The sequence below is a fragment of the Mytilus galloprovincialis genome, chromosome 8 (assembly GCF_965363235.1).
Source record: "Mytilus galloprovincialis chromosome 8, xbMytGall1.hap1.1, whole genome shotgun sequence".
NCBI classification, from domain to species: Eukaryota; Metazoa; Mollusca; class Bivalvia; order Mytilida; family Mytilidae; genus Mytilus; species Mytilus galloprovincialis.
The window spans coordinates 24,725,095-24,750,237 of NC_134845.1; the positions used below are offsets into that span (position 1 = coordinate 24,725,095).

Below are 25,143 nucleotides of genomic sequence, written 5' to 3' on the forward strand. Positions count from 1 at the left end.
GTTGTTGATGTAATATGACGATCTTATGACCTTTTATATACTTACCAAGGACTTATCTCTGTTGTTGATGTAATGTGACAATCTTATGGCCTTTTATATACTTACCAAGGACTTATTTCTGTTGTTGATGTAATGTGACAATCTTATGACCTTTTATATACTTACCAAGGACTTATTTCTGTTGTTGATGTGATGTGATGATCTTATGACCTTTTGTATACTTACCAAGGACTTAGTTCTGTTTTTGATGTTATGTGACAATCTTATGACCTTTTATATACTTACCAAGGACTTATTTCTGTTGTTGTTGTCATGTGACGATCTTAGCACCTTTTGTATACTTACCAAGGACTTATTTCTGTTGTTGATGTACTATGATGATCTTATGACCTTTTATATACTTACCAAGGACTTATTTCTGTTGTTGATGTAATGTGACAATCTTGTGGCCTTTTATATACGAACCAAGGACTTATTTCTGTTGTTGATGTAATGTGACAATCTTATGACCTTTTATAAACTTACCAAGGGCTTATTTCTGTTGTTGATTTAATGTGACAATCTTATGGCCTTTTATATACTTACCAAGGACTTATTTCTGTTGTTAATGTCATGTGACAATCTTATGACCTTTTAAATACTTACCAAGGACTTATTTCTGTTGTTGATGTAATATGAAGATCTTATGACCTTTTATATACTTACCAAGGACTTATCTCTGTTGTTGATGTAATGTGACAATCTTATGGCCTTTTATATACTTACCAAGGACTTATTTCTGTTGTTGATGTAATGTGACAATCTTATGACCTTTTATATACTTACCAAGGACTTATTTCTGTTGTTGATGTGATGTGATGATCTTATGACTTTTTGTATACTTACCAAGGACTTAGTTCTGTTTTTGATGTTATGTGACAATCTTATGACCTTTTATATACTTCCCAAGGACTTATTTCTGTTGTTGTTGTCATGTGACGATCTTAGCACCTTTTGTATACTTACCAAGGACTTATTTCTGTTGTTGATGTCATGTGACAATCTTATGACCTTTTAAGTACTTACCAAGGACTTATTTCTGTTGTTGATGTAATATGACGATCTTATGACCTTTTATATACTTACCAAGGACTTATTTCTGTTGTTGATGTAATGTGACAATCTTATGGCCTTTTATATACTTACCAAGGACTTATTTCTGTTGTTGATGTAATGTGACAATCTTTTGACCTTTTATAAACTTACCAAGGGCTTATTTCTGTTGTTGATGTAATGTGACAATCTTATGGCCTTTTATATACTTACCAAGGACTTATTTCTGTTGTTGATGTCATGTGACAATCTTATGACCTTTTAAATACTTACCAAGGACTTATTTCTGTTGTTGATGTAATATGACGATCTTATGACCTTTTATATACTTACCAAGGACTTATTTCTGTTGTTGATGTAATGTGACAATCTTATGGCCTTTTATATACTTACCAAGGACTTATTTCCGTTGCTGATGTTATGTGACAATCTTATGACCTTTTATATACTTACCAAGGACTTATTTCTGTTGTTGATGTAATGTGACGATCTTATGACCTTTTGTATACTTACCAAGGACTTAGTTCTGTTGTTGATGTTATGTGACAATCTTATGACCTTTTATATACTTACCAAGGACTTATTTCTGTTGTTGATGTAATGTGACGATCTTATGACCTTTTGTATACTTACCAAGGACTTAGTTCTGTTGTTGATGTTATGTGACAATCTTATGACCTTTTATATACTTACCAAGGACTTATTTCTGTTGTTTTTATCATGTGACGATCTTAGCACCTTTGGTATACTTACCAAGGACTTATTTCTGTTGTTGATGTACTATGACGATCTTATGACCTCTTGTATACTTACCAAGGACTTATTTCTGTTGTTGATGTAATGTGACGATCTTATGACCTTTTGTATACTTACCAAGGACTTAGTTCTGTTGATGATGTTATGTGACAATCTTATGACTTTTTATATACTTACCAAGGACTTATTTCTGTTGTTGTTGTCATGTGGCGATCTTAGCACCTTTTGTATACTTACCAAGGACTTATTTCTGTTGTTGATGTACTATGACGATCTTATGACCTCTTGTATACTTAACAACGACTTATTTCTGTTGTTGATGTAATGTGACGATCTTATGACCTTTATATTCTTACCAAGGACTTATTTCTGTTGTTGATGTAATGTGACGATTAATCAAAGTAATAGGATTATCTGTTCTGTCTGGTGGAGTTACATCAATAGTAAGTGGATCGGAAATTTTAACTGTCTCTCTATTAGCAAAATCAACAGCTAAAAATAAGCAAAATTAGCATTATTCAATTAAACTTAATGGCATTTATTGAAGGTCTTTCGTACTTTTCAAAACACGACTATACAAATAAGTGCCTTTCCGTTATAATGTTTATTTCCTTATAAACCTTATACAAATGTATCACAAATTCCCCACATTACTGGATTTCACAAACATTTCATAAAAACAATGACGTCACAAGATAAAATGTCTGACACCATGGAGCAAAAGGATTGCTTTATTACGCCATTAGGTACAAGAAATAATCTCGAGTCAGCAGTTTCTGAATTCCATGTAGTGAGTCTAATGGGTATTCAAAATAGCAGGAAAACATTTATTCAAATATTTTCCATTGTGAAGTTGGATACTTTCGGGTTTTGTTTGTGGTTTTAAAATCTCAGTTATATCGACAGTAGGGTCTTTTATAATAAAAAAGAAAATTGAAACACACTAGTTATACGAACTAACCTTTCAGTGTGGCATAATATATATATCCATTCTGCAGAGGAAGTCTATGTAATGCTTTGTGTTGCACTACCCCTACATTTTCAAAAGCAAACACATCATTTCCGCCTGGTGTTGTGCCTGTCAAAAATCAAATATGTTTTGTTAGGTCTTAAATTCATTAATCTTAGCTTGTTTCATTATGTGAAGTAGCTGTAATGATATGCATCATCTTCTTTTTTTTCTTTTTGAGAGTAGCAACCAACCGGCTTCTGATTCTTGATGCCTTACAAAGAGTCAAACATAATGGTTACTTCTGATTCTTGATGCCTTACAAAGAGTCAAACATAATGGTTACTTCTGATTCTTGATGCCTTACAAAGAGTCAAACATAATGGTTACTTCTGATTCTTGATGCCTTACAAAGAGTCAAACATAATGGTTACTTCTGATTCTTGATGCCTTACAAAGAGTCAAACATAATGGTTACTTCTGATTCTTGATGCCTTACAAAGAGTCAAACATAATGGTTACTTCTGATTCTTGATGCCTTACAAAGAGTCAAACATAATGGTTACTTCTGATTCTTGATGCCTTACAAAGAGTCAAACATAATGGTTACTTCTGATTCTTGATGCCTTACAAAGAGTCAAACATAATGGTTACTTCTGATTCTTGATGCCTTACAAAGAGTCAAATATAATGGTTACTTCTGATTCTTGATGCCTTACAAAGAGCCAAACATAATGGTTACATCTGATTATTGATGCCTTACAAAGAGCCAAACATAATGGTTACATCTGATTCTTAATGCCTTACAAAGAGTCAAACATAATGGTTACTTCTGATTCTTAATGCCTTACAAAGAGCCAAGCATAATGGTTACTTCTGATTCTTGATGCCTTACAAAGAGCCAAACATAATGGTTACATTGTATGTATTACATTTTTTACCCAAATATATAGCTATTAAAAAATGTAATAGCTTAATTGTATTCAAAACGTATACTTAAATATATAGACTTTTTCCTTAATTTTGGAAACTGTTCTGTGACAAATGAGGGAGGTTACAAAGGTGTTTTTTGACGTTTCAATAAACCGAAATTTCGTCAGATACTGAGATGTACCAACCTATATCCAAACAGTTGACAGCTGTTTTTGATTTGTACTACAAATTACAAATACAAAATCAATACTCATATAAAAACTAATACAGCAACATTTTGACTGTTGTAAACACTATAATTATGAAATATACAATATATCATTAACGGATAAAATTTATGTTAAAAGATATGATTTTTCATTTCCTATCGTTAATTATCCGTTTTTAGATGGTGACATTCCCTTATCACCATCTTACGGTGTTTATATTTCTCAACTTGTTCGATTCGCTAGTGTATGTAACAATGTTTTAGATTTTAACGAGAGATATCTATGTATTACTGAAAAAATATTACACCAGGGTTTTCGATATCACAAACTAGTCAAAACATTTACTAAATTTTATCATCGGTATAAAGACATCATTCGTAAATATAGCTCAACATGCAGACGTCTAATACGTTCAGGTATTTCACATCCAATATTTTATGGAAATATTCTTTATAAAGCACAAACATGTCAGTATTCACCTCAGAAGCTAACAAAACCTTTAGATAGACTTATTAAAAAGGAATATAGTTACGATACTGTTGTCAGGTCATTAAAGATTGCATATTTTGGCGTTAATATTGATTCACTCATAGGGTCTTTGCATCGGAACTAACCACATTTATTATTAATAAACCAGTTGTTGGCATGACACGGGTTCTGTTCTTCTCATATATGTTATGATGGTATGATACTAAACCCCTCACTGGGAGGATTGTGCCTGATATTCATATGATGAAGACATAATTTTTCAATCAGTTAAATTGAAGTCTGGAGTTGGCATGTCAGTTAACTGCTAGTAGTCTGATGTTGTTTATGTATTATTGTCATTTTGTTTATTTACTTTGGTTACATCTTCTGACATCAGACTCGGACTTCTCTTGAACTGAATTTTAATGTGCGTATTGTTATGAGTTTGCTTTTCTGCATTGGCTAGAGGTATAGGGGGAGGGTTGAGATCTCACAAACATGTTTAACCCCGCCGCATTTTTGCGCCTGTCCCAAATCAGGAGCCTCTGGCCTTTGTTAGTCTTGTATTATTTTAACTTTTAGTTTCTTGTGTACAATTTGGAGTTTAGTATGGCGTTCATTATCACTAAACCAGTATATATTTGTTTAGGGGCCAGCTGAGGGAGGCCTCCGGGTGCGGGAATTTCTCGTTGCATTGAAGACCTGTTGGTGACTTTCTGCTGTTGTCTGCTCTATGGTCGGGTTGTTGTCTCTTTGGCACATGCCAAATTTCCATTCTCAATTTTAATATGTTTACCTTAACAATTTGCAGGGTACAATAATTACCAATACTCGGTACTGACTCTTGTATACGTATTTAAAAAGGATGATGCCTTCTTCAATCTTTGCATGTTTTTTGTTTGTCCTGATTTACACCAGTATCAAAAAGTAAAATAATGTACGTGCAATAAGCTACAGCTGGTATATACATAACGTACATATACCAATTGTTTTTTCTTTTATAATAATAACATAAATTACACGCTAAGACATGTACCAGTACTTACCGATGCCCAGTATATACTCCTTTATACCAGTAGCATGTGGTCCAGTGTCATATTCTTCTACGTCACGAAAACCATCCCAGTTTATATATAGGTCTGTATTAGAAGTCTTATGAAGTATAAATCATAATATTGTTAATATTTTATCAAATTTCTGCAGCGCTAAAGTAAGTTTTGTTATGTAAAAATAACACAAAGTTCAAATTTCTATTTTTCGCATAACTGCAATCCCTTATTATTGTTTTAACAGGTACTTTTACATTCTTCAGGTTCATTTGTGCTCAAGCACACGTTTGTAGTTGAGATAGTCAGAAAAACTTGCTTATCTGCTAAATTGAAACATTATAGTAAACTGAAACTTCCAATTGGACTAATGAACTGTTATAAAAAAAACTAGTTTAGAATACGTTTCAATAACACTTCTTTCTGAAATTTAGAACAGATAGCTTTTAAATAAGACAAACCTATATCAAAGGACCAGCCTGTCAATATCAGCCCTCTGGCTTCAAATGATTAATAGAAAGTTATATAAATGAAATAAGAAGGCTATAATTTCAGTGTGTTTTCACGAATTAGTTTTTAATCACCTGATAGATTATATTCGGATTTAAACCAATCCACAATCTTCCTGCTACAGGTGGTGTCAGATCAACAACAATACCATCACTACATGAATTTATTTCTTCTAAATACTCAATCCAGGTCTCTCTCATTATTTGTATAGGAGTAGCATGAACACACACAGTGTAGCGGGTTCCATGAACAAGCTCATTGTTACTGAATATTTCATTCATAAAACCATTAACTACAACAGAAATGTTAATGTCCAAAATTGAAATTGGAATTAACCTTTTATTGCAAAATGAAAAAAAAGTAAAATCATAAAAATACTGAACTACGAGGAAAATTTAAAACGAACGTCCCTTATTAAATCGCAGAATCAAAAGCTCATACATATCAAACGGATAGACAACAACTGTAATATTCCTCAATTGGTACAGGCATTTTCTTATGTAAAAAAAGGCGGATTAAACCTGGTTTTATAGCTAACTAAACCTTTCACTTGTATGACAGTCGTATACAATTTCATTATATTGACAACGTGGTGTGAACAAAACAAAGAGATGATAGGTAAAAATGTCAAAATAGGGGTACATCAGTCTACGTTGTGTTATTATCTTAATCACTATAAACACAAACTGATATATAAACATTTACCATGAAACAATGACGGGATGTATAAGTACAGACCCACATCATATACAAGAAAACAACAAAAAAGGCACGCAGACAAAACTCATTTGCAAAAACGAAAGACAAGAATACAACAAATATCATAGAACACTAACACAATGACGCGATTTTATAGAAAAAAAACGAAGCCACGTCATATGTAACCAAGAAACACAAAAAGGTATACAGAAAAGGCATATTAGCAACTGACATTATGTAAATGATCACGATCGCTTATTACGGTAACTATCAACCTTTTGACCACTATGAGAGTCTTAATTTTTTTTTTCATAACATTTTATAATTCTGGGAGACGAAACATACGGTACCATATCAAATCAATTACAGGAATACGGTTTATTTTACAAAGTAAGTCATCTGGTTAAAATCTGCATCGATGATACTAAGCAAAGTAAACTATCTAGCCAGTATGAAATATAATGCATTTCATTCTTTGTTTTTTCATCCAAGAGTGACAACCCGCAGGTTTCCCCTGCGTATTTGATTTTTATAAAGCGTTTAAAATTGAATTCATTCATGTGTACAATGACAAGTAAATTGTGAAGCGACTTAATATGTACAATGTGTAATGAATTGTGAAAAACATTAAAAAATAAATTTCAAAAGACATGATCTACTTTAAATCAAGCATATTCTGCATATCTCAAAAATGTAAGGCATACATTTGTATAACAACGACCTATCCATTTTTTTAATAAATTCGCAGTTATAACTTAACAGCACTGATATCCGTCAAATGTGCATACCAAACAACTTTTTGAAATGTAAGATGTGTTTTAAAAGAGGGACGAAAGATACCAAAGGGACAGTCAAACTCATAAATCTAAAACAAACTGACAATGCCATGGCTAAAAATGAAAAGGACAAACAAAAAACAGCACACACGACACAACATAGAAAACTAAAGAATAAACAACACGAACCCCACCAAAAAACTAGGGGTGATCTCAGGTGTTGTCGTTTGTATGTTTATCTTGGATCTAGAACAGATATATTTATATCGATATATCAACAATTCTAAAATGTGTGTACATCGCATTCTTACTTGTATGTCCACATCTAATGCTATCCGGATGGTCACATGGGTTTGTTAAACTCAGCTGGTTGATCTGGCGATAATATGTTGTTACATCTATAGTCTTTGCATCTAGTATAGCATAATCATAATCCTTATGACGTAAAGTAGGCCAGGCAGCTGATATTACATTCTTGTATGGGGTGTAATCCATGTCTGGTTCTGGCCAATATTCATTTTCTTCTAAATAAATCTGTTTACCATGACTCTCTGAAAATAATAACATTTTGTAATTTTAACTGAATGTACTTCTGGTGATTTTTATGTGCATTCAAATAAACTTCAAGCAAAGTTCTGATTGATGATTAATGCTTGCTGAACTGATTGTGACAATTACATATGCATACGGCTTAGTAGGACTTCATACTAATCATTTGTTTAGATCATTGTTTTTACACAAGCATAACGCTATAAATACTGTCCTAAATTTGCTGTGTTAAAACAAGGGACGTAATAAGTATTACCTAAAGCATCAGGTGCTCCTACAGCATCGATGACAATATTAGGTATTATCAATATCGGATTATATGCATCACAGTCTTTAATCTCGGTAGATATGGTTGTGTATAACTTGACATTGTTATATCCTCTTATAGAAAACCGTTTACATCTTGAAAAATCCATTGCACCATTCAACTCATATTCAAAGGAAATCTGAAAAAATAACAATTCTGTATGTATTTTTATAATATTTATATATAATTACTCGGTTATTCTGACCAGATTCCAATAAACCTCAACCCATGATACCCTTGCTTAAATGTTTCAATAAACAAGAACTTGTTGAGCAATGAAAGTTGAAGTGTATTACAGAAGATTTCATGCTTACATGATTGATGAGACTTAATACCAACTTTAGGGAAATCCTGAGAAAAGGGCTAGAAGTTCATTTTATGTAAATACCTACATTTTTAGGTTGTTGAACGCTAGATGAGACAATGCATCAGACCGTTTGTCATGTTCACATAATCCTCATACCTAATTTTATCATGTCAAATTATGGTACAAATCGATGCTTGTGTCATTTAGGTATGTTCTCATTAGTATATATCTATATCTATTCCTTTCCATCTGTATATAAAAAAGACTTTTAGAACAAATGTGGAACTATGATAACATATATTTGTTTTATCGAAATTAATTAGCAGTTTATAAAAAAATCTGTGATGAAAAACAGAAATTTTTAAGGTTTTAGGACTGAAATTAAAGGATTGTTATGGTGCCATCGTTACCATAGCAACCAAATGTACAACACATGTGTAATTGTTATTTTTTTAGTTTCTTATCAAAATAGAACATATGAAGCCCAAAAAGGTCAATTTGACAACTATCACTGTATCACCCTCTGCATGATTCTTAGGTGGTGCCATACTTAATACCTTATTTATGAATAAACATAAACTTTAAAAAAAAAAAAAAAAAAAAAAAAAAAAAATTAAAAATAAAAAAAGGAATACCACAGAATCTACAACATTTGTGCCATATACTAAATCAAATACAGGGGAGATGAGGTATGGTTGCCTTTAAGACAACTGTTCATCAGAGTCCAAATGATGTAAATGTATAAAACAAAAGGTCACAATACGACCTTGCTATTAAGTCTACCTGATTTGCATTAGTTGTATAGGTGACCAGATTAGTCCATGTCATGTAAGGTTTTCCAAGTACAGAGTTATCTGTGATGGCAAACTCATACTTGTCAACAGCAGCATATTTTTCTGTTGTATCTTCAATATCAGGGTCATAAAATTGAGTGAAAGACACCAATAACTGAAAATAATAGTTTTAAAACTATTAACACATTGCAACAGTTGTATGAAACAGCTGTATATAGTAACCAAATGTGACAATAGTCCAGGCTGCTACTTTTTCGGATACATTTGTATTCTTTCAAACAGATACTAACAATCTTAATGTTCAGAAGCCAAAATTAAATAATTGGTCGAAATACCTTGATTTCATCAGTAGAATCAATGAATTCATATTTGCCAAAATTCAAGAAATTACGACAACTAAAATTTCTACAGATTACTTTTTCAAAAATCTTTTTTGATGGGGTTGATTCATATTCATATTTGATATTGTATGAATATTGCTAGTCAAGCTTCTCCTGAAATCAATATGAGATACGTTATTCTCAAGTTCGGAAAACCAGTTGAAAAATAATTGTAACTTACACATTGTACCAAATACGAATACGGATAAGTAAAAAAAACTGAATCCATGAATTAACTGTATGAAGTAAGCTAACGAAAAGGCAAATTCTTTAAACTTAAAGTACATATTGCACTTGTGTTAAACATACAAAATGTGCACACTCTTTAACGATTAACATAAAGATATGACTGGAAAACCATACTGTAGTTCAATTTATTGATCGATGCTTGCTTATGAACATCCCGTTGAAATTTTGTTGTTTAAAACAGTAGCACAAGAAGAAAATCATAAACTGTGGCACAAAGTCAAAAACCATAAACTGTATCTCAAGGTAATCCATTTAACCTGTGTGGTAATAATGAAAGCAATTATTTTGAAAATACATTGAATACTTTAATGCAATTTCACAAGTATATGAAACTATCGAATTGATTTCGATATTTATTTCATATTTCCGTTGTTAGTTTACATGTAAGCTATGATGTTTGTCTTATATTTATGTCTCACTTGATATTGTTCATTATTCATCTCAAACAGAACCTATTGAAAGGTGGATCTTTTCTAAACTCATCAAAATGAGCAGGCTAATGCCGCTACAGGGCAGCACTCGCATCCGAAAAGTGAAAGGATTGATATAAGTTGCAATAACTTGTTTACCAATCCACTATAAATAAATATGTTTAAGCTAAACTCATCAAATGTTAACGTTGGTCTTAACTGTAACGTACTGACCTTCTCAACTCCATTTCCTACTGTGGTATTCAGATGTTTTATGGTAATGTCCCCTGCTATTGGAGTATTTGCGATAACCATTACACCATCAGTGTGAACAGTTTGGAAACAAATGGTTCTCGCACACAGTTTCAGTACAATACGATATTTAATTCCTGGATCTAATGTTAGATCATCTATACTAACATCAAAAACAGTTGCATAATGGACAAAATCTCGGAAAATGGTCCACATATCTAAAAACAAACCATAAACATTTAAGCGCAGTGATGCTTTGGGACATGGGTAAGAAATACTAATACCATTGACCTATTGGAAAATAGTAGACAGTGTTTTCTAAAACTAGTTGGGGAACTCTTTAAAATCTTAAATTAGACACACACGCGAGGAAGAAAGGTGGTGTCACGTGATATTGAAGTATATTATCGTGGACTTAGAACTTAATATTCTTTTTAGAGGGGACCTCGGACAGACAACATGTGTAATCATACTTCTGAAGTAAAACGTGTCATGATTTGTTTCATATGTCTCACATTAACCACAGAATTTATATTTCATAGTGGCATCTAAAAGTTTTTCTGGTACAGTCAGATTTTAATTAGTGTAACTGCAAAGGTCTGATGAACCCTATGAACCCTGAGTCGTCACCTTCGAGATCTGCTGTGACTGTAATACTGTTATTTTAGCTGTCAAAACTAAGATGTTTTGACATTAAGCCTACAGTTCTGTTGAATTCTATTCTGGTTTGACAGTGTTATGAATGTTTAAACAACTAATTATAGACTGTCAGAAAATATTTACAGTCACCTGGATGTACTGCAACAAAATTTGACTACTGCCACACAAATTATCTTGTATGTATATCTTTCATCTTGATGCAATTCAGGAACTTACATATTCACAGTAACGGTACTTTTTTGACCGATCATTTTAATTTTACACCAAACATTTAGATTGAATAATTTTTTTAAGTTATAGTATTCAATCAAAGATACTTGCATCTTTAATTCTAGATTTTTTTTTATGAAAATACGTCCTTTTGAAGGGACAATTACTTCGTTTTGTACTTTCCAACTTACTTCCTACCCCAGTTCTTTTTTCTATAGCAATGTAAGCATCTGTGGTGTATGGTTGTATACCTACTGGCACAGACCAGTAAGCTTTAAGAGAGCTAATGGACATCTGAACATCAACATCATCTGCACAATATATTCTGTTATCCTACAGCAAAATCATATTGACATTCAGCTATACTGATTTCAAGTTGTTTTCCTTGCATTTTTCAATAGAATACATTATTTATATTTGTTTAACCCGGTCTCAAAAAGTCTCAATGCATGCTTTGTCTATTACAATTCTAAACGCTAATGGAAACATACATGTTTTGGATGAGATATTGTCTTAAATTGAGCTTACAAATTAACAGTTGACAATCTTGTTGAAGAAACTGTAAACCTACTTAGCTTCTTTAGTAACCATTTATAGGGCTGAGTTAACTGTTTATAATATAAACATATGGTGATGTGTATGAATGCCAATAAACAACTATCTACCATAGTGCAAATAAAAGTCTGCCATTAAACAAAATTTACAGCTGTTCTTTTTGATTAAATGTACATAAATAGATAACATATATATATATATATATATATTAAAAATTAAATACACAAAAAGAGTTTTAAAAGCAGCATTGTCTTGAAAAGTCCCAAGATGGATGAAAGCGCTAGACAATGCTGCTTTTAAAACTCTTTTTGTGTATTTAATTTATAATATATAATTCTGTACACCGCTTGAAAAGAAACTTTTTTTGTATATATATATATATATATATATATATATATATATATATATATATATATATATATATATATATATATATATATATATATATATATATATATATATATATACTTGTATATCCGAGTCTAAATTGAAAACTACGTTCAAACCCATGATTGCGTTGGATAAAAACCGCAATTTTTATACGTGTGCATGTAAAACAAATTTCGTTGTAGAAGGGACTAAATACAGCACAAACAACATTTTCCAAAAGACCAAAAAAGTTAAAAAGTATATTTAAACAAAACGCGTTTGACGAACAGGTCGATCAACTGATGTTCTTAAACCCTGCTGACGGCCATTGCCAAATAAAATTGATCACGAGATGTAACAAAATGGATCTTAATATAAATTTAATACTAAACAGAAAACGACAAACTTGTGGCCAAGATGTTATGCAACAAACACAAGGTGTCAATATTTTTTTTTGTACACTAGATCTAGATTTCGACAATATGTGTCTCTACAGTGATGTTAGGGATCGAAACGGTATTTGGAAGGTCACATAATTTACCCTCAATTCCATATAGACTCTTGAACTTTAAGAGTCAATATACTAGTATATATATATATATATATATATATATATATATATATATATAACGTCTGAATAGTAGTCAACGACTTTCCCCACGAGGGCACTGGATCGTTACAAGTAACGATTCATGTACACAATAAATAAATTATATAAACGCCTAAAAAAGTGTACACAACAACTCCAAATACAAAAAAAGGTAACTATCTATATATATATATATATATGATGTCTATGTTTTATTTCAACTTACATCCTCATGATGGGCCAACGTTAAATCTGAAATAGAATAACACATGCTTACAATAGTATCACAACAGTTCAATGTAAATGAAATTGTTGCCAGCATTTTAATCAGTATCATATGCTCACTCAATTATTTCTATTATTGTTCGTTTTATCAAACAAATATACAACAGCACAGGACTAACAATTACCATCTTGCAACCCTTTCCATAGAGAAAAGCAAGAATCGTGGGCTGTGACATCATATGGCTAAAATGACCAACTTTATGGCATATGTATTATATCTTGACCTTTCGTAAGCTCAGTGAATTTGATGCTCAGGTGCTCCGGAAGGGTAAGCAGATCCTGCTCCACATGTAGCACCCGTCATGTTGCTTATGTGATAACAAATCCGGTGAATAGTCTAATTCGGTAGGTCACATTCATGAAAGGGAAGGGGATTGTAGTTACGACGTATAGAACATATCCGATATCATTTGTGAAACGATTATTCCATAACTGTTAACCAATTCGTCATGGCGTCCGTAAAATTTACGAAGGGATGATTTCAACTTCACCATTTGGAACTCTTGGTTTAATAGCTTCCTTGTGAGCAACAACCCTCTATCAAGAAAATCATGATAGGAAATGCAAGCACGGGAATATCATATCAATTGGGAGATATATACCCCGTATGCAGGTGCTGCTGGAATGTTGCTACTTAGAAATGGAAAGTTCACAATTGGAAAGCTGAAATCATCTCTTTTGTCGTAAAGTTTTGTTTTCAACCGACCCTCATTGTCAATTTCTAGATGTAAGTCAAGATATGAGGCCGACTTAACTGTATCTGTATTATCCTTTATCTCTATTTCGATGGGATAGATGCGTTCCACATAGTCACCAAATTTTGAATTATTTTGTGAAAGAACATCATCTATATAGCGGAAAGTAGAGTTAAAGGATATTACTAACTTCTTGTCTTTCTTCCTCAGAAGTTCCTGCATGACGTCAGCCTCATAATAATAAAGAAACAAGTCGGCAAGTAGAGGGGCACAGTTTGTTCCCATTGGAATGCTGACAGTCTATTGAAAAACACGTCCTCCGAACGTAACAAATATGTTGTCAATCAACATCATTAACATTCGTATAAGTCTTTTTCAGTACACTTTTCGATACAATTCAATATTTTTATATTTTGTACATATGCAGGTCAATAACAACTACTGATTTGTCTGAATACACATTTTTGACGTTTTCCAACAGTCTGATGAATTTGTCGTAGTCGATAAGTCTTGAAAATTGAACGAATCTTAAGATGAAAAATTTATTTTTAGTCATTATAAAGCTTTACAGATCAAAATGACCATTTCAGTTCAAATTTGTTTTACTAGGGTTAGACATTTTATTAATAGAATGAAAATTTTACAATTATTTGAAATATACGTAGATCTAAAATCATCGAACCATTATTTCGATAGAGCTTAAAATTGAGAATGGAAATGAGGAATGTGTCAAAGAGACAACAACCCGACCATAGAAAAAACAACAGCAGAAGGTCACTAACAGGTCTTCAATGTAGCGAGACATTCCCGCACCCGGAGGCGTCCTTCAGCTGGCCCCTAAACAAATATATACTAGTTCAATGATAATGAACGCCATACTAATTTCCGAATTGTACACAAGAAACTAAAATTAAAAAAATACAAGACTAACAAAGGCCAGAGGCTCCTGACTTGGGACAGGCGCAAAAATGCGGCGGGGTTAAACATGTTTATGAGATCTCAACCCTCCCCCTATACCTCTGTATTCTTTGTGAACAATGAAACAGCTTGAACATTATAGACCATCATTTACATAGAGCTGTTTTCATTGTAAACATATCGTAGACAGAAGTAAAATAAGAAACAAGTTATGGTGGATATTATTGTATAGCTAGCTTATTCTCTCACATGTAGGACAGTCGCATAAAATTCCATTATTTTGTTAAAAACGTGTGAGCAAAATAAACAGACATAAAAGGTAAAAATGCCAAAAATTTCAACATTGTGATAATTAAATCATAAACCATCACTTATATAACTGACTTCAAAGTACACTGTTGAAAAGCATAGACCATCCTTTGATGAACTTATTCTATAATTAACAATTCTTACATATTATAAAGAAAATGAAATAGTGTAAACAATTTAAACACCAGAGATCATGTATCATTTGTTTTTCAAAACGTTGCTGGTACATGTAACAATACAGTTACAACTACATTTCACACTGGATCACCTCCTAAAGTCAAATGGTAACTATCTAATATTCAGAACGCTAATATTTTAAAATGATATACAAATACAATTATTGTACATCATCATTGAGCGAACTTAAATTTTGAATTTGTTAGCTAACAGGTTTTAAAATCTGTATACATTTTTCTGACTCAAGTTTATAATTTCATAACTGTTACTGTGACATAACTGAAACTTACCAGTCATGTTACAGGGTTTCCCATCATTGATTGTTATTCCAGATAACCCGTCATTTTCTGTTACTATAGTAACACCATCAGACGATACTGCTGTATAACCTGCTGAACTTATGGCAGTCACAGTAAAATAGTATGTCTAAAAAAAATGATGTTGATATCATGTACTGATTTATATAAAATACCACAAATTTTGATAAGAATGTACACAAAGAATACAAAATAATTATGTTAAAAGTCTGGTATAAGTGAACAAAGTTTTTATTGAAATATACCATCGCTTATTCAAATAAACTTTTTTCTAACCTTATTCTTAAAATCCTGTTATTAGTTTAGTTTCGCAGTTCTGGTCAAGTATTTTGATTTTCAGAAATACATGATAAAATGCAAAACGAGTTGAATATCAGCTCACTGTATCACTACATGCATAATAAACACAAAAAACTGCATGCCAACCGAAATAAGATTTAAAAATAAACATTTAAAACACATTTTCATCTGTAAAGAATAATTCAGAATAAAATTCAGAAAATTGTCCACATGCTATTTGTCGAAATAAAAACGAAATATTTATTCAAAACAAATTCGTCTTTTTATGTCTATTTATTTTATTGAGGTCATCCCTACACCAATTTTATTCTTAAAATTAAATTAACAAATAAAAAATTGCCTGCTGATGAGATTTTTTTTATTTAAAAGAATGTTACTTGAATGTAAATATATCATAACAAAATAAATAGTGTTGTCTTTGTTTAGATAACATTTAAAATTATTAGACAGTATTTGACTTCCTATAATAGCCCATCATTCTTAAAGTTGAATTTGTACTGTACTTATATTTAAAGTATTGCAAGTTATCAGTCATTCTGAATTGACCTTCATTTCCATTTAAGAGACAAATGAATTTTACCAAGCATATAACATATCTTACCTCAAATGGTGTCAAAGACAATCCGGATTCGTGGTGAGACAAATTTGCACCAACATCTTTCATTGAAACAATACCACTTCCTCCTGCTGTTGTACCGATACTTATCTTGTATGTAACATTTAGATGTGGATGTGCAAACCCCAACCATCGTGCTGCTATACTAGTGGTAGATGTCTGAAAATCTACATCTTCTATGTCCTTTAAAAATCAGATAAGAATTAGATTTAAAACTTGACAATTTCATAATCTTGAAAGATCTTATAATGTATTATTTCTAAAACAACTGACACTAAATTCTACTATCAATTATTTTACGAAATTAACCATTTCTAAGCAATTATTGATAAAGGTTCTTGTTGACTATTTTTCTTATCATGTGAAATAATAACTTGATATGCTTATGCTTAAATATTATCTTACTGTGAGTGGAATATCAGTCATATAATCCTGAAAGAAACAAAACAGTAATATCAGGAAAGCAAACAATGATGTTTTGTTTTGCAATGAAACAAAAAAAAACATATGTACAGAGTCATTGGCAGTATGATATTTTAGGAATGAGAGAAAGTTTTCTTTTATTAAACAATGTGTTCTAATACGAGTTTCAATATGAATTGTTTATCTACATTCACATTGGCAATAGATTGGCATCTGTCATGAGCAAAAACTAGTGGAATAAGAACTGCTATGTCGATATAATGGAATTGTATGCGACTGTCTTACAAGCAAGAAAACGCCTGTACCAAGTCAGGAATATGACAGTTGTTATTAATCGTTTGATGTGTTTTAAGCTGTTGATTTTGCCATTTGTTTATGGTCTTTTTGTTTTGAAATTACTTCGGAATTTGGTATTTTCGTTATTTTACTTTTGCCTTACTGTTTGCATTTCTATCTAATTATATCCCAAACTATAGATTTTCAATAGAACAGACACAACCACAAATGCTTGTTCTATTCCATAAGAATTTATATATAATATATCTATTATATAAGTACAAATTAAATAAAGACAAGCAAACCTTTGGGTCAACATCTATAATAACTCCTTCAGCTGGCAATTGAACATCATGAATATATGAATTAGATGTTTGAATGGTTACCAGACCTGCACTATTGGTTATTTTGATTGACACATAGTATGAGTGATGACCATGCAGGAACCAGTTCATATCTGATATATTAACTGCTGTACAATGAGGTGGATAAGTCACGGTACAGCTATCTCCTGATTGTAATGGTTGGAAACCTTGAACGTCTGTACCGAATGAGCTGTGACCTAAGAGTTATTGTACATTTTATTATAGAAGTATATTTTTTTATAAAATCTATTTATATTGTGTTTTTTTTTTTTTTTTTTTTTTTTTTTTTAATTTAAATTTGCTGCATCCAACCATCTTCAGTAGTTGGGCATTCAAGGATATGACTCGTAAAAGTCCAGAAGACACCAACTTTTTAACACACGAAACCTAAAACAAACTTGTAAGGGTCGCAATGCAATCTTATAAACAAAGGAGTATGAGGTGTATTGATTTTATCCTTGTATTATTAATATATTCTTAAAAATAATGCGAAGCTGGAACCTGATATGGAATTTTCTGATTCCATATATATCGCATTAGGTTACTTACACACTGTGTAACGAATATATCTTACTGACTATCTTTAAATGTGGCATTCAGACTAGTGGCCTATCGAATTGGTAAAGTCTCTTATATAAAGAACATACTTCCATTGATCTTAACAAAAAATTCCATCAATACCAAATACTTAGCATTTAATGTGTTTTTTTATTTATTCAAATCGTTCATTATTGATTTTGTAATCTGATGTCAGGGAGAAACGTTTCAGACTATTCCTCAATAAGGATATTATAAAGGGATGTAACACCAATACCAACCACGCCTACTAAACCTTTATTAAATATACACAGTTTCCACGCGGTCGATTTTAATTAAAGATTTACCTAGACATGTTTGGGAGGTAAATAAAAATTTACAGATCGCAAGCGAATTCTCGTAAAGCTACAGTTAATTTAAAAGAGTTATTACATTTCAATAATAAATATCAAAATGTATACGTTCATAGGAGTAAAAACTATGACTTACATATTGACAATCAAATCGATAACTGCAAGCTAATAATACCAAATGACACTGTTTTGTATTGACTCGAGATATATACCACATGCCATAAATTAATATTTATCTGATTTCAGAAATTGATAAATCATCTAAAATTTAAAAAGTTAGTTGTGACTTCACTGTAGTATCGTGATATGACACTGCAATGAGTTAGAGCCTTCTCTGCTCATCATAGTTATCCAAAATTTACAGCGTATCGATGACTATTTTTTTAAACCAAATAACTATAAAAAAAAATAGAAATAAAGATATAAAACGAATACACTTGCAACTTTAACATTAAAGAGTTATAGATGTCAATGGCAAATGCAGTTTTTTTATATTTTCGATTTATTATACATTGAATGGTATGTTTTAGACTCACCAACTGCAAACTTGTAGTCAAGCTCGAAGAATTCTTCACTGTCAGAGACAGCGTCGTGAGGCCATGAAGTAATAAGGTAATCCCCTGACAATTTTACTTTAAATACACTGCTGCCACCAACAAACTCTGGTGGTGTTGCATCCATAAAACAAGGACCTAAAGTCTATAAAATGTACGTGTAAAAATTCAGAGTAAAAACTCCATCGAATTAAAATACATAAATAATGATAATATATAAATAAAGGTGTCCGGACAAGCATTTTTTTACATTTAATATATTTAATATTTCAAAAACCAGGCCAATCAGGGATGTTGAAACCCAATAATATTTGGCACAATCCTAAATGATATTCATAGCCTTATTGTGACTATGTCTTCTAAATATTTTGTAGTCCACATTTTGCTGTATTTTTTTTTTTACATCTAATCCAGTTTTATCAAATTTTTTGTCGATGTCGGGGTATTTCAAAATTGTGTCTTTGTCTTATTTTAAATACATTATGCTATTTTCGTTATCTAAAAGTCAAAGTGCTGACGATTGCATGTTTAATATAATGTGTTTTCTTAAAGTAGCCTTTTCGACGCAAATATAGAACCTTTTTATAGTCCATACATATCATAACATCTCTATTGATATATTCAAAGATAATAATATCAGATAAGCCTGACAAATTACGAACAGGTAGATACGCTCCAATATTCGCGACAGGTATAAAACCAGAAACGTATGTCAAATGACATGTCTTATATATTGTTATATACACCCCGTGTACAAAGTTATTTCTAGAGCTATAAAGTACTATATTTTGCTTCTTGGAAATTATTTATCTTATGAATTGAAAGTTGTATTTTAAGTGTTATTACAACAGCGAAATAAATTAAATGAAAACAAATAATTATCCATTAAAACATTTCAAGCTTTTTTATATTTCAAACATTACAAGTATATAAAAATAATGCGTCGATCGAATTTTTGAGTTTTCATGAAATCAATGTAAATGATATTTTAAATTTGTTTGTTTATCATTTTTTGGCCAATATTTTTTTGACATAATTTGTATTGACATTTGACATAATGTAGCGATGAATTGCACATAATTTAAAAAAAAACAATCAACCCTTTACCAGTGACAGGCTTGTCGTCTTTTGTTTGTGCCTATTAAAGCTGCATATGTAAGATAAAACGATGCTCTTCATTACCCTCATTATCTCTACTGCTTGTTTATGTGTGACAAATAAAATTAACAAAACTGTATATTAATAAGAAGATTTAATTCAGAACTGATCAATATGACAATTAGAAAAACTACACAAATCATTTATCATCTTAGAAATAAAAAGGCCGATTTTTATTAATCTATTACATTAAAACACTTAAATACCTACAATCAAGGACTGATGTTAAGTTTTTACTTACTGTTAATCCTTCTACATTAGATTTACTGATGGTTTTTATAATGATATAGAATTGTGTTCCATCTGGAATGTTTGTATGAACTATTCGGTGGTGAGCATGTTGTTTTGTTGATTCAAATGCCATGATATCTGGTGCAGCACTTCCTGAAGTTGATGAAAACCCTAGTTCATAATCATATACTTTGGCTGGAATGTCTACAGGTTCCCAAGAAATCTCCATCTGAAAATTAATCATTGACAATTTAATTTTGTCTCTCAAATATCAGATATCTGGCTGCTTTGATGCAGTAGGGATGTACAGAAAAAAGAAGATTTACATTTGCATACATCTTAACAATTCTGCACTTGGATTATTCACGCATAGATTTCATCCCTTTCAAGGCTTCATGATACTCTAGGTCGCTTTTTCTTTTATCACCTTCTCATCATTGATATAAGGCTTTGATTTTTCAAATATTTTGACCTTGAGCATCTGCATGATCTGGTGCAGGCATATACATACACTTTATGTCATTTTGATTGTTGGGCAAATATCTCATTAAGGTATATCCCACATCTCTTTTATGCATATGTTCATTAGTTTTGTACAGTTTACCCGTGCTTTTGTAATCAATTAAAATTGAAAATAAAACAACTTGATTATCTGATTGCAATCAATCAACAAATCAACTGATTTTTATAGTTTGTTCTAATATTGTTCTTTTAATTACAGTTCTGGGTAATGATGGAGCTAATGCCTCTTAAACATATTAACCTCATAATTTTCTTATATTTGTACAAAATAACGCTGTTGTTTGTCTTTAATTTTGTTTTACTGGGGTGTTTTTTTTTATGGTGGCATTTTACCTTACTTTACAGTATAGATTTGTTCATTGATGATAGTTTTATTGTGACCTACAACTGTTTTAAATATGGTTTTAAAGTAACTGATAGATATCTCTTTTCTTTCATAAACATAAAGTGGTCCATGTAAGAAAAGATATCTCCCACCTTATTTTTTATATTCTTACACTTACCAAAGAAGATCTATACAATGTTAATCCTATGTTACTTGGTGCACCCGAAGAATTACCACAGAAAACATTACCATCCACTTCTACCAGACTTCCATTGTCAAACTTTTCCTGAGGGTAGAGATCTATGTCATTCAGCGATGTTGCTTTACTCCTTCAAAACATAATGATAGGCTGAGGCGTTACAATTTTATATCAATTAGAAAAATTTTGGAAAATTTCTAGCTCTCTATTTATTTCTTTACATTTTTGCAAATTATGCATAATGATTGTATGCAGCAGTTTTTGTTTGTAATTTGGGAAATCCCATATACAAAAAGACGATCTTGTTTAGTCTCACATATGCATAATCAACATCGGGATGATGTTTAAGACTTACTTGCAAACAACAAGCAAAGTGATTATCTTCAATTGATAATTGCATACAGCCAGCAATCTAATTTGGTACAAATCGTATTTACACAAAACTAGCAGATCAGTTATGTGAATGTCTTACTGATGCACAACCAGCATTGGAATTATCTTCATACTTGAATTACACAATACCAGCAGTGGGTTAAGTTGACATCTTATTCTCAAACAAAGCTATATGATAGGTTATCACTGTTAATTTTGTTCACACAACTAAACATGTTGATTATGTTTTAGTATTACTTACATACAACCAGCAGTGGGATTAGATATAAGTCTCCTCGTACGATCAGATCCTAAAATGTAATAGTTAGTACTTGTGGAATCTTTTATAAGTCCTCCAGTAATCCGAGAATTTTCCAGAACTATTTCCTGAACTCCTGGGACTGAACTGTCTATGGTAACTCCATCTGAACATACTGGATCTGAGGGATCTAGAGCTCTGTTATATGCTACCACAGTGAAGTAATACGTCCCATCACCGCTCGCAGTATGGCTACCAAAGGTGTTGTAGGTCTCTACTAGCTAAAAATCAAATATAAACGGCTGTAGTAACATATTGACAGTACTGATTTAAGAATGTTTGACAAAAGCATGGAATTTCTTTATAGTGGTCTGAAATATACGACTATTCCTATCATTATACATTTTAGCATGATACCACGAATATAAGATCTGGTTTGTTTTATTAATTGATTTTTCAAAAATCAGATTGTTAGTTTTCTCATTATAATTGTTCCACATTGTGCCATGTAGGGACCTCAAATAGCGAAATATACTGTCATATTTTAGTTGCTTACATTCATATTGTATGGACTTTCGTTGAAAGTCTCACGTAGGCAGTCATATAAAATATTCCTAATTGTACTTTTTATAGTTTATTTCAATCATAGAAATACAAATACATAAGACTCATCAGTGACGCTCATATCAAAATATTTATAAAGCCAAAAAAATAACAAAGTTGAAGAGCAATGAGGATTCAAAATACCCTAAAGTTGTGCCAAATACGGCTAACGTAATCTATGTCTGGGATGAGAAAATCCTTAGTTTTTCGATAAATTCAAAGTTTTGTAAACAGGAAATTTATAATAATGACCACATTATTGATATTCATGTCAACACTGAAGTGTTGTTAACTGGGCTGGTGATACCCTCGGGGACGAAACGTTCACCAGCAGTGGCATCGACCCAGTGGTGTAAATAGTCAGAATGGTGATAATAATCAACAATTTTTATTTGTGTATTTAGGTTAACTTGTGAAGTTGGTTGCTATGACAACAATGAATAACGACAGTATAATTAGGAAACCAAGTTAAAAAAAAATATCAAAGACCTATTGTAGATCACAAAAAACTGACTATTAATATACATTGTTATAACGATGACATGCTAGTCTAGGTAAAAATGTATTTGATTTACAATAGGGAAATAACGACTGTTGGAACTGAAAAGATAGTATATGTCCTAAACTTAGTTCCCATTATATCAAATTAGTCTGTTAACATTTGTATGTTCTTTCCTTACATTTGGGTTTGTTCCATCAAGGGTAAAATCATTCTTGCCAGCACAGCTAGTACCAACTATATATTGGTAGAAAAACACCCCACTTTCTCTATCAAAAAACTCTTCCCAGTATGATTTGAGGTCAGTTCCTTGTTGATAGTCTATCTCTGGGTTACTTCTAATACCATCATGCACCATTCCGGAATGAGGGGGGCTTATATCAATTGTTATCTGTAATAATCAAATAGTATATAAGAATCATATGGTCTATGTACATTAAGGTCAAGATTTTCCAAAACAATTATCTACATATCAAAGTGGACAAAGATATTAATGTCGTCTTCTATTGTTTAAGTTAACAATAAACAATTATATTACACAAATATCTGTACTCAATAATTAGTAAGTGTAATTGTATTGATTTCGTAGAATTTAGTTCAGAAATTCTAATTACTCAATTTGGATCTGACACATTTTTTCTTATAAATTACTTGCATACGAAAAACACTGGTATGCGGTAAACAAAAGAAAATCAGCAACCAACCTGAAAATTGGTTGCATAATTAAATTTACCAATACGAAGATTGACATTAAATACCAAGAAGCTCTTATTTTCAATTTTGATGAGATAACTGAACATTTGAGTTCGGATCAGACCAGCGAATGGCGGAAGAATGTACAAATGGAGTATCCGCACACTTCAGTGCAAAATATGTATAATGTTTATTGGAAATTATTAAACATAACGACTGACCAAAGAAACATTAGTAGAGTATAAAAGCTAAAAAATAATGCAATAATATCATTAGCCTTCAAGAAAAAAACAATTTATATACCTAAGATGATGAATAATTTATCCTTGAATCAATTCAAACTGACCTTTTTCTTTAATACAGTTGTAATTTTAGCAATATTTGTGACAGAAACTTCTATGTAATAATCATATTCATGCATTCCTATATCTTTATTCTGCAGCAGACCTCCGGTTAGCTTGATTTCTGGTTTAATTTGAAAATGTCGATGAAAACAACCTTGAAAGGGTGTACAGTAACAATTAGCTCCTCTAGGATAGTATCTATATTGACTCTCACAAGATGGCATATCCTGAAAGGAAAAGTCAACATAATTTGATTATTTAAAACCAATAAGCTCTGTATTTTTTTTTTTACACTTCGATAAATGCTTACAATGGTTAAACAACCGTTTAACTTTTCGTAAAAATCGACCAAAAAAGAAGTGATTATACTGATTTTTTGTACTGTGATTTATTTCTCATTTTAACCCACCTCGGCTGATCAATATTTTTCTATATATTATTGCATAAACTCAGCATCTTCAATAAACAATGAACATGTAAAGATCAGATTTGTACTTGAATCTTTATGTACTTTGTTTATAATATGTAAGACACCAACATTATAACGAAGAAAGTTTGTCTTGAACATATATCAAATATTTGCCATTGGAATTGAAGCAATGAACAATCAAGCAATCAGTTATCACAAAGCTGAAAGGGGTCAAATTTATGTTCACCAAATTGATTTAAATTCTCTTATTTTATTTATAACAATGTCAACCATTTATCCAATTTATAAAAAGTCTAAAATTAACAAAATCTAGT

General features: G+C 31.4%; 1 protein-coding gene across 1 annotated transcript in view; it reads right to left on the reverse strand.

Moving 5' to 3' along the window:
- The window catches only part of LOC143042993 (uncharacterized), a 92,750-nt gene that overhangs the window by 41,400 nt on the left and 26,207 nt on the right, over window positions 1–25,143 (reverse strand). Inside the window, exons 14-33 of the mRNA XM_076215494.1 lie at window positions 24,402–24,626; window positions 23,544–23,753; window positions 22,264–22,541; window positions 21,609–21,759; window positions 20,594–20,812; window positions 19,177–19,339; window positions 17,691–17,947; window positions 17,092–17,118; window positions 16,672–16,869; window positions 15,744–15,879; window positions 13,296–13,321; window positions 11,748–11,889; window positions 10,669–10,904; window positions 9,385–9,549; window positions 8,244–8,433; window positions 7,750–7,989; window positions 6,038–6,255; window positions 5,454–5,559; window positions 2,810–2,926; window positions 2,205–2,340 (exon numbers count right to left, since the gene is read on the reverse strand). Coding sequence (XP_076071609.1) covers window positions 2,205–2,340; window positions 2,810–2,926; window positions 5,454–5,559; window positions 6,038–6,255; window positions 7,750–7,989; window positions 8,244–8,433; window positions 9,385–9,549; window positions 10,669–10,904; window positions 11,748–11,889; window positions 13,296–13,321; window positions 15,744–15,879; window positions 16,672–16,869; window positions 17,092–17,118; window positions 17,691–17,947; window positions 19,177–19,339; window positions 20,594–20,812; window positions 21,609–21,759; window positions 22,264–22,541; window positions 23,544–23,753; window positions 24,402–24,626 — 3,440 coding nt within the window. The remainder of the gene's footprint in view (window positions 1–2,204; window positions 2,341–2,809; window positions 2,927–5,453; window positions 5,560–6,037; window positions 6,256–7,749; window positions 7,990–8,243; window positions 8,434–9,384; window positions 9,550–10,668; window positions 10,905–11,747; window positions 11,890–13,295; window positions 13,322–15,743; window positions 15,880–16,671; window positions 16,870–17,091; window positions 17,119–17,690; window positions 17,948–19,176; window positions 19,340–20,593; window positions 20,813–21,608; window positions 21,760–22,263; window positions 22,542–23,543; window positions 23,754–24,401; window positions 24,627–25,143) is intronic.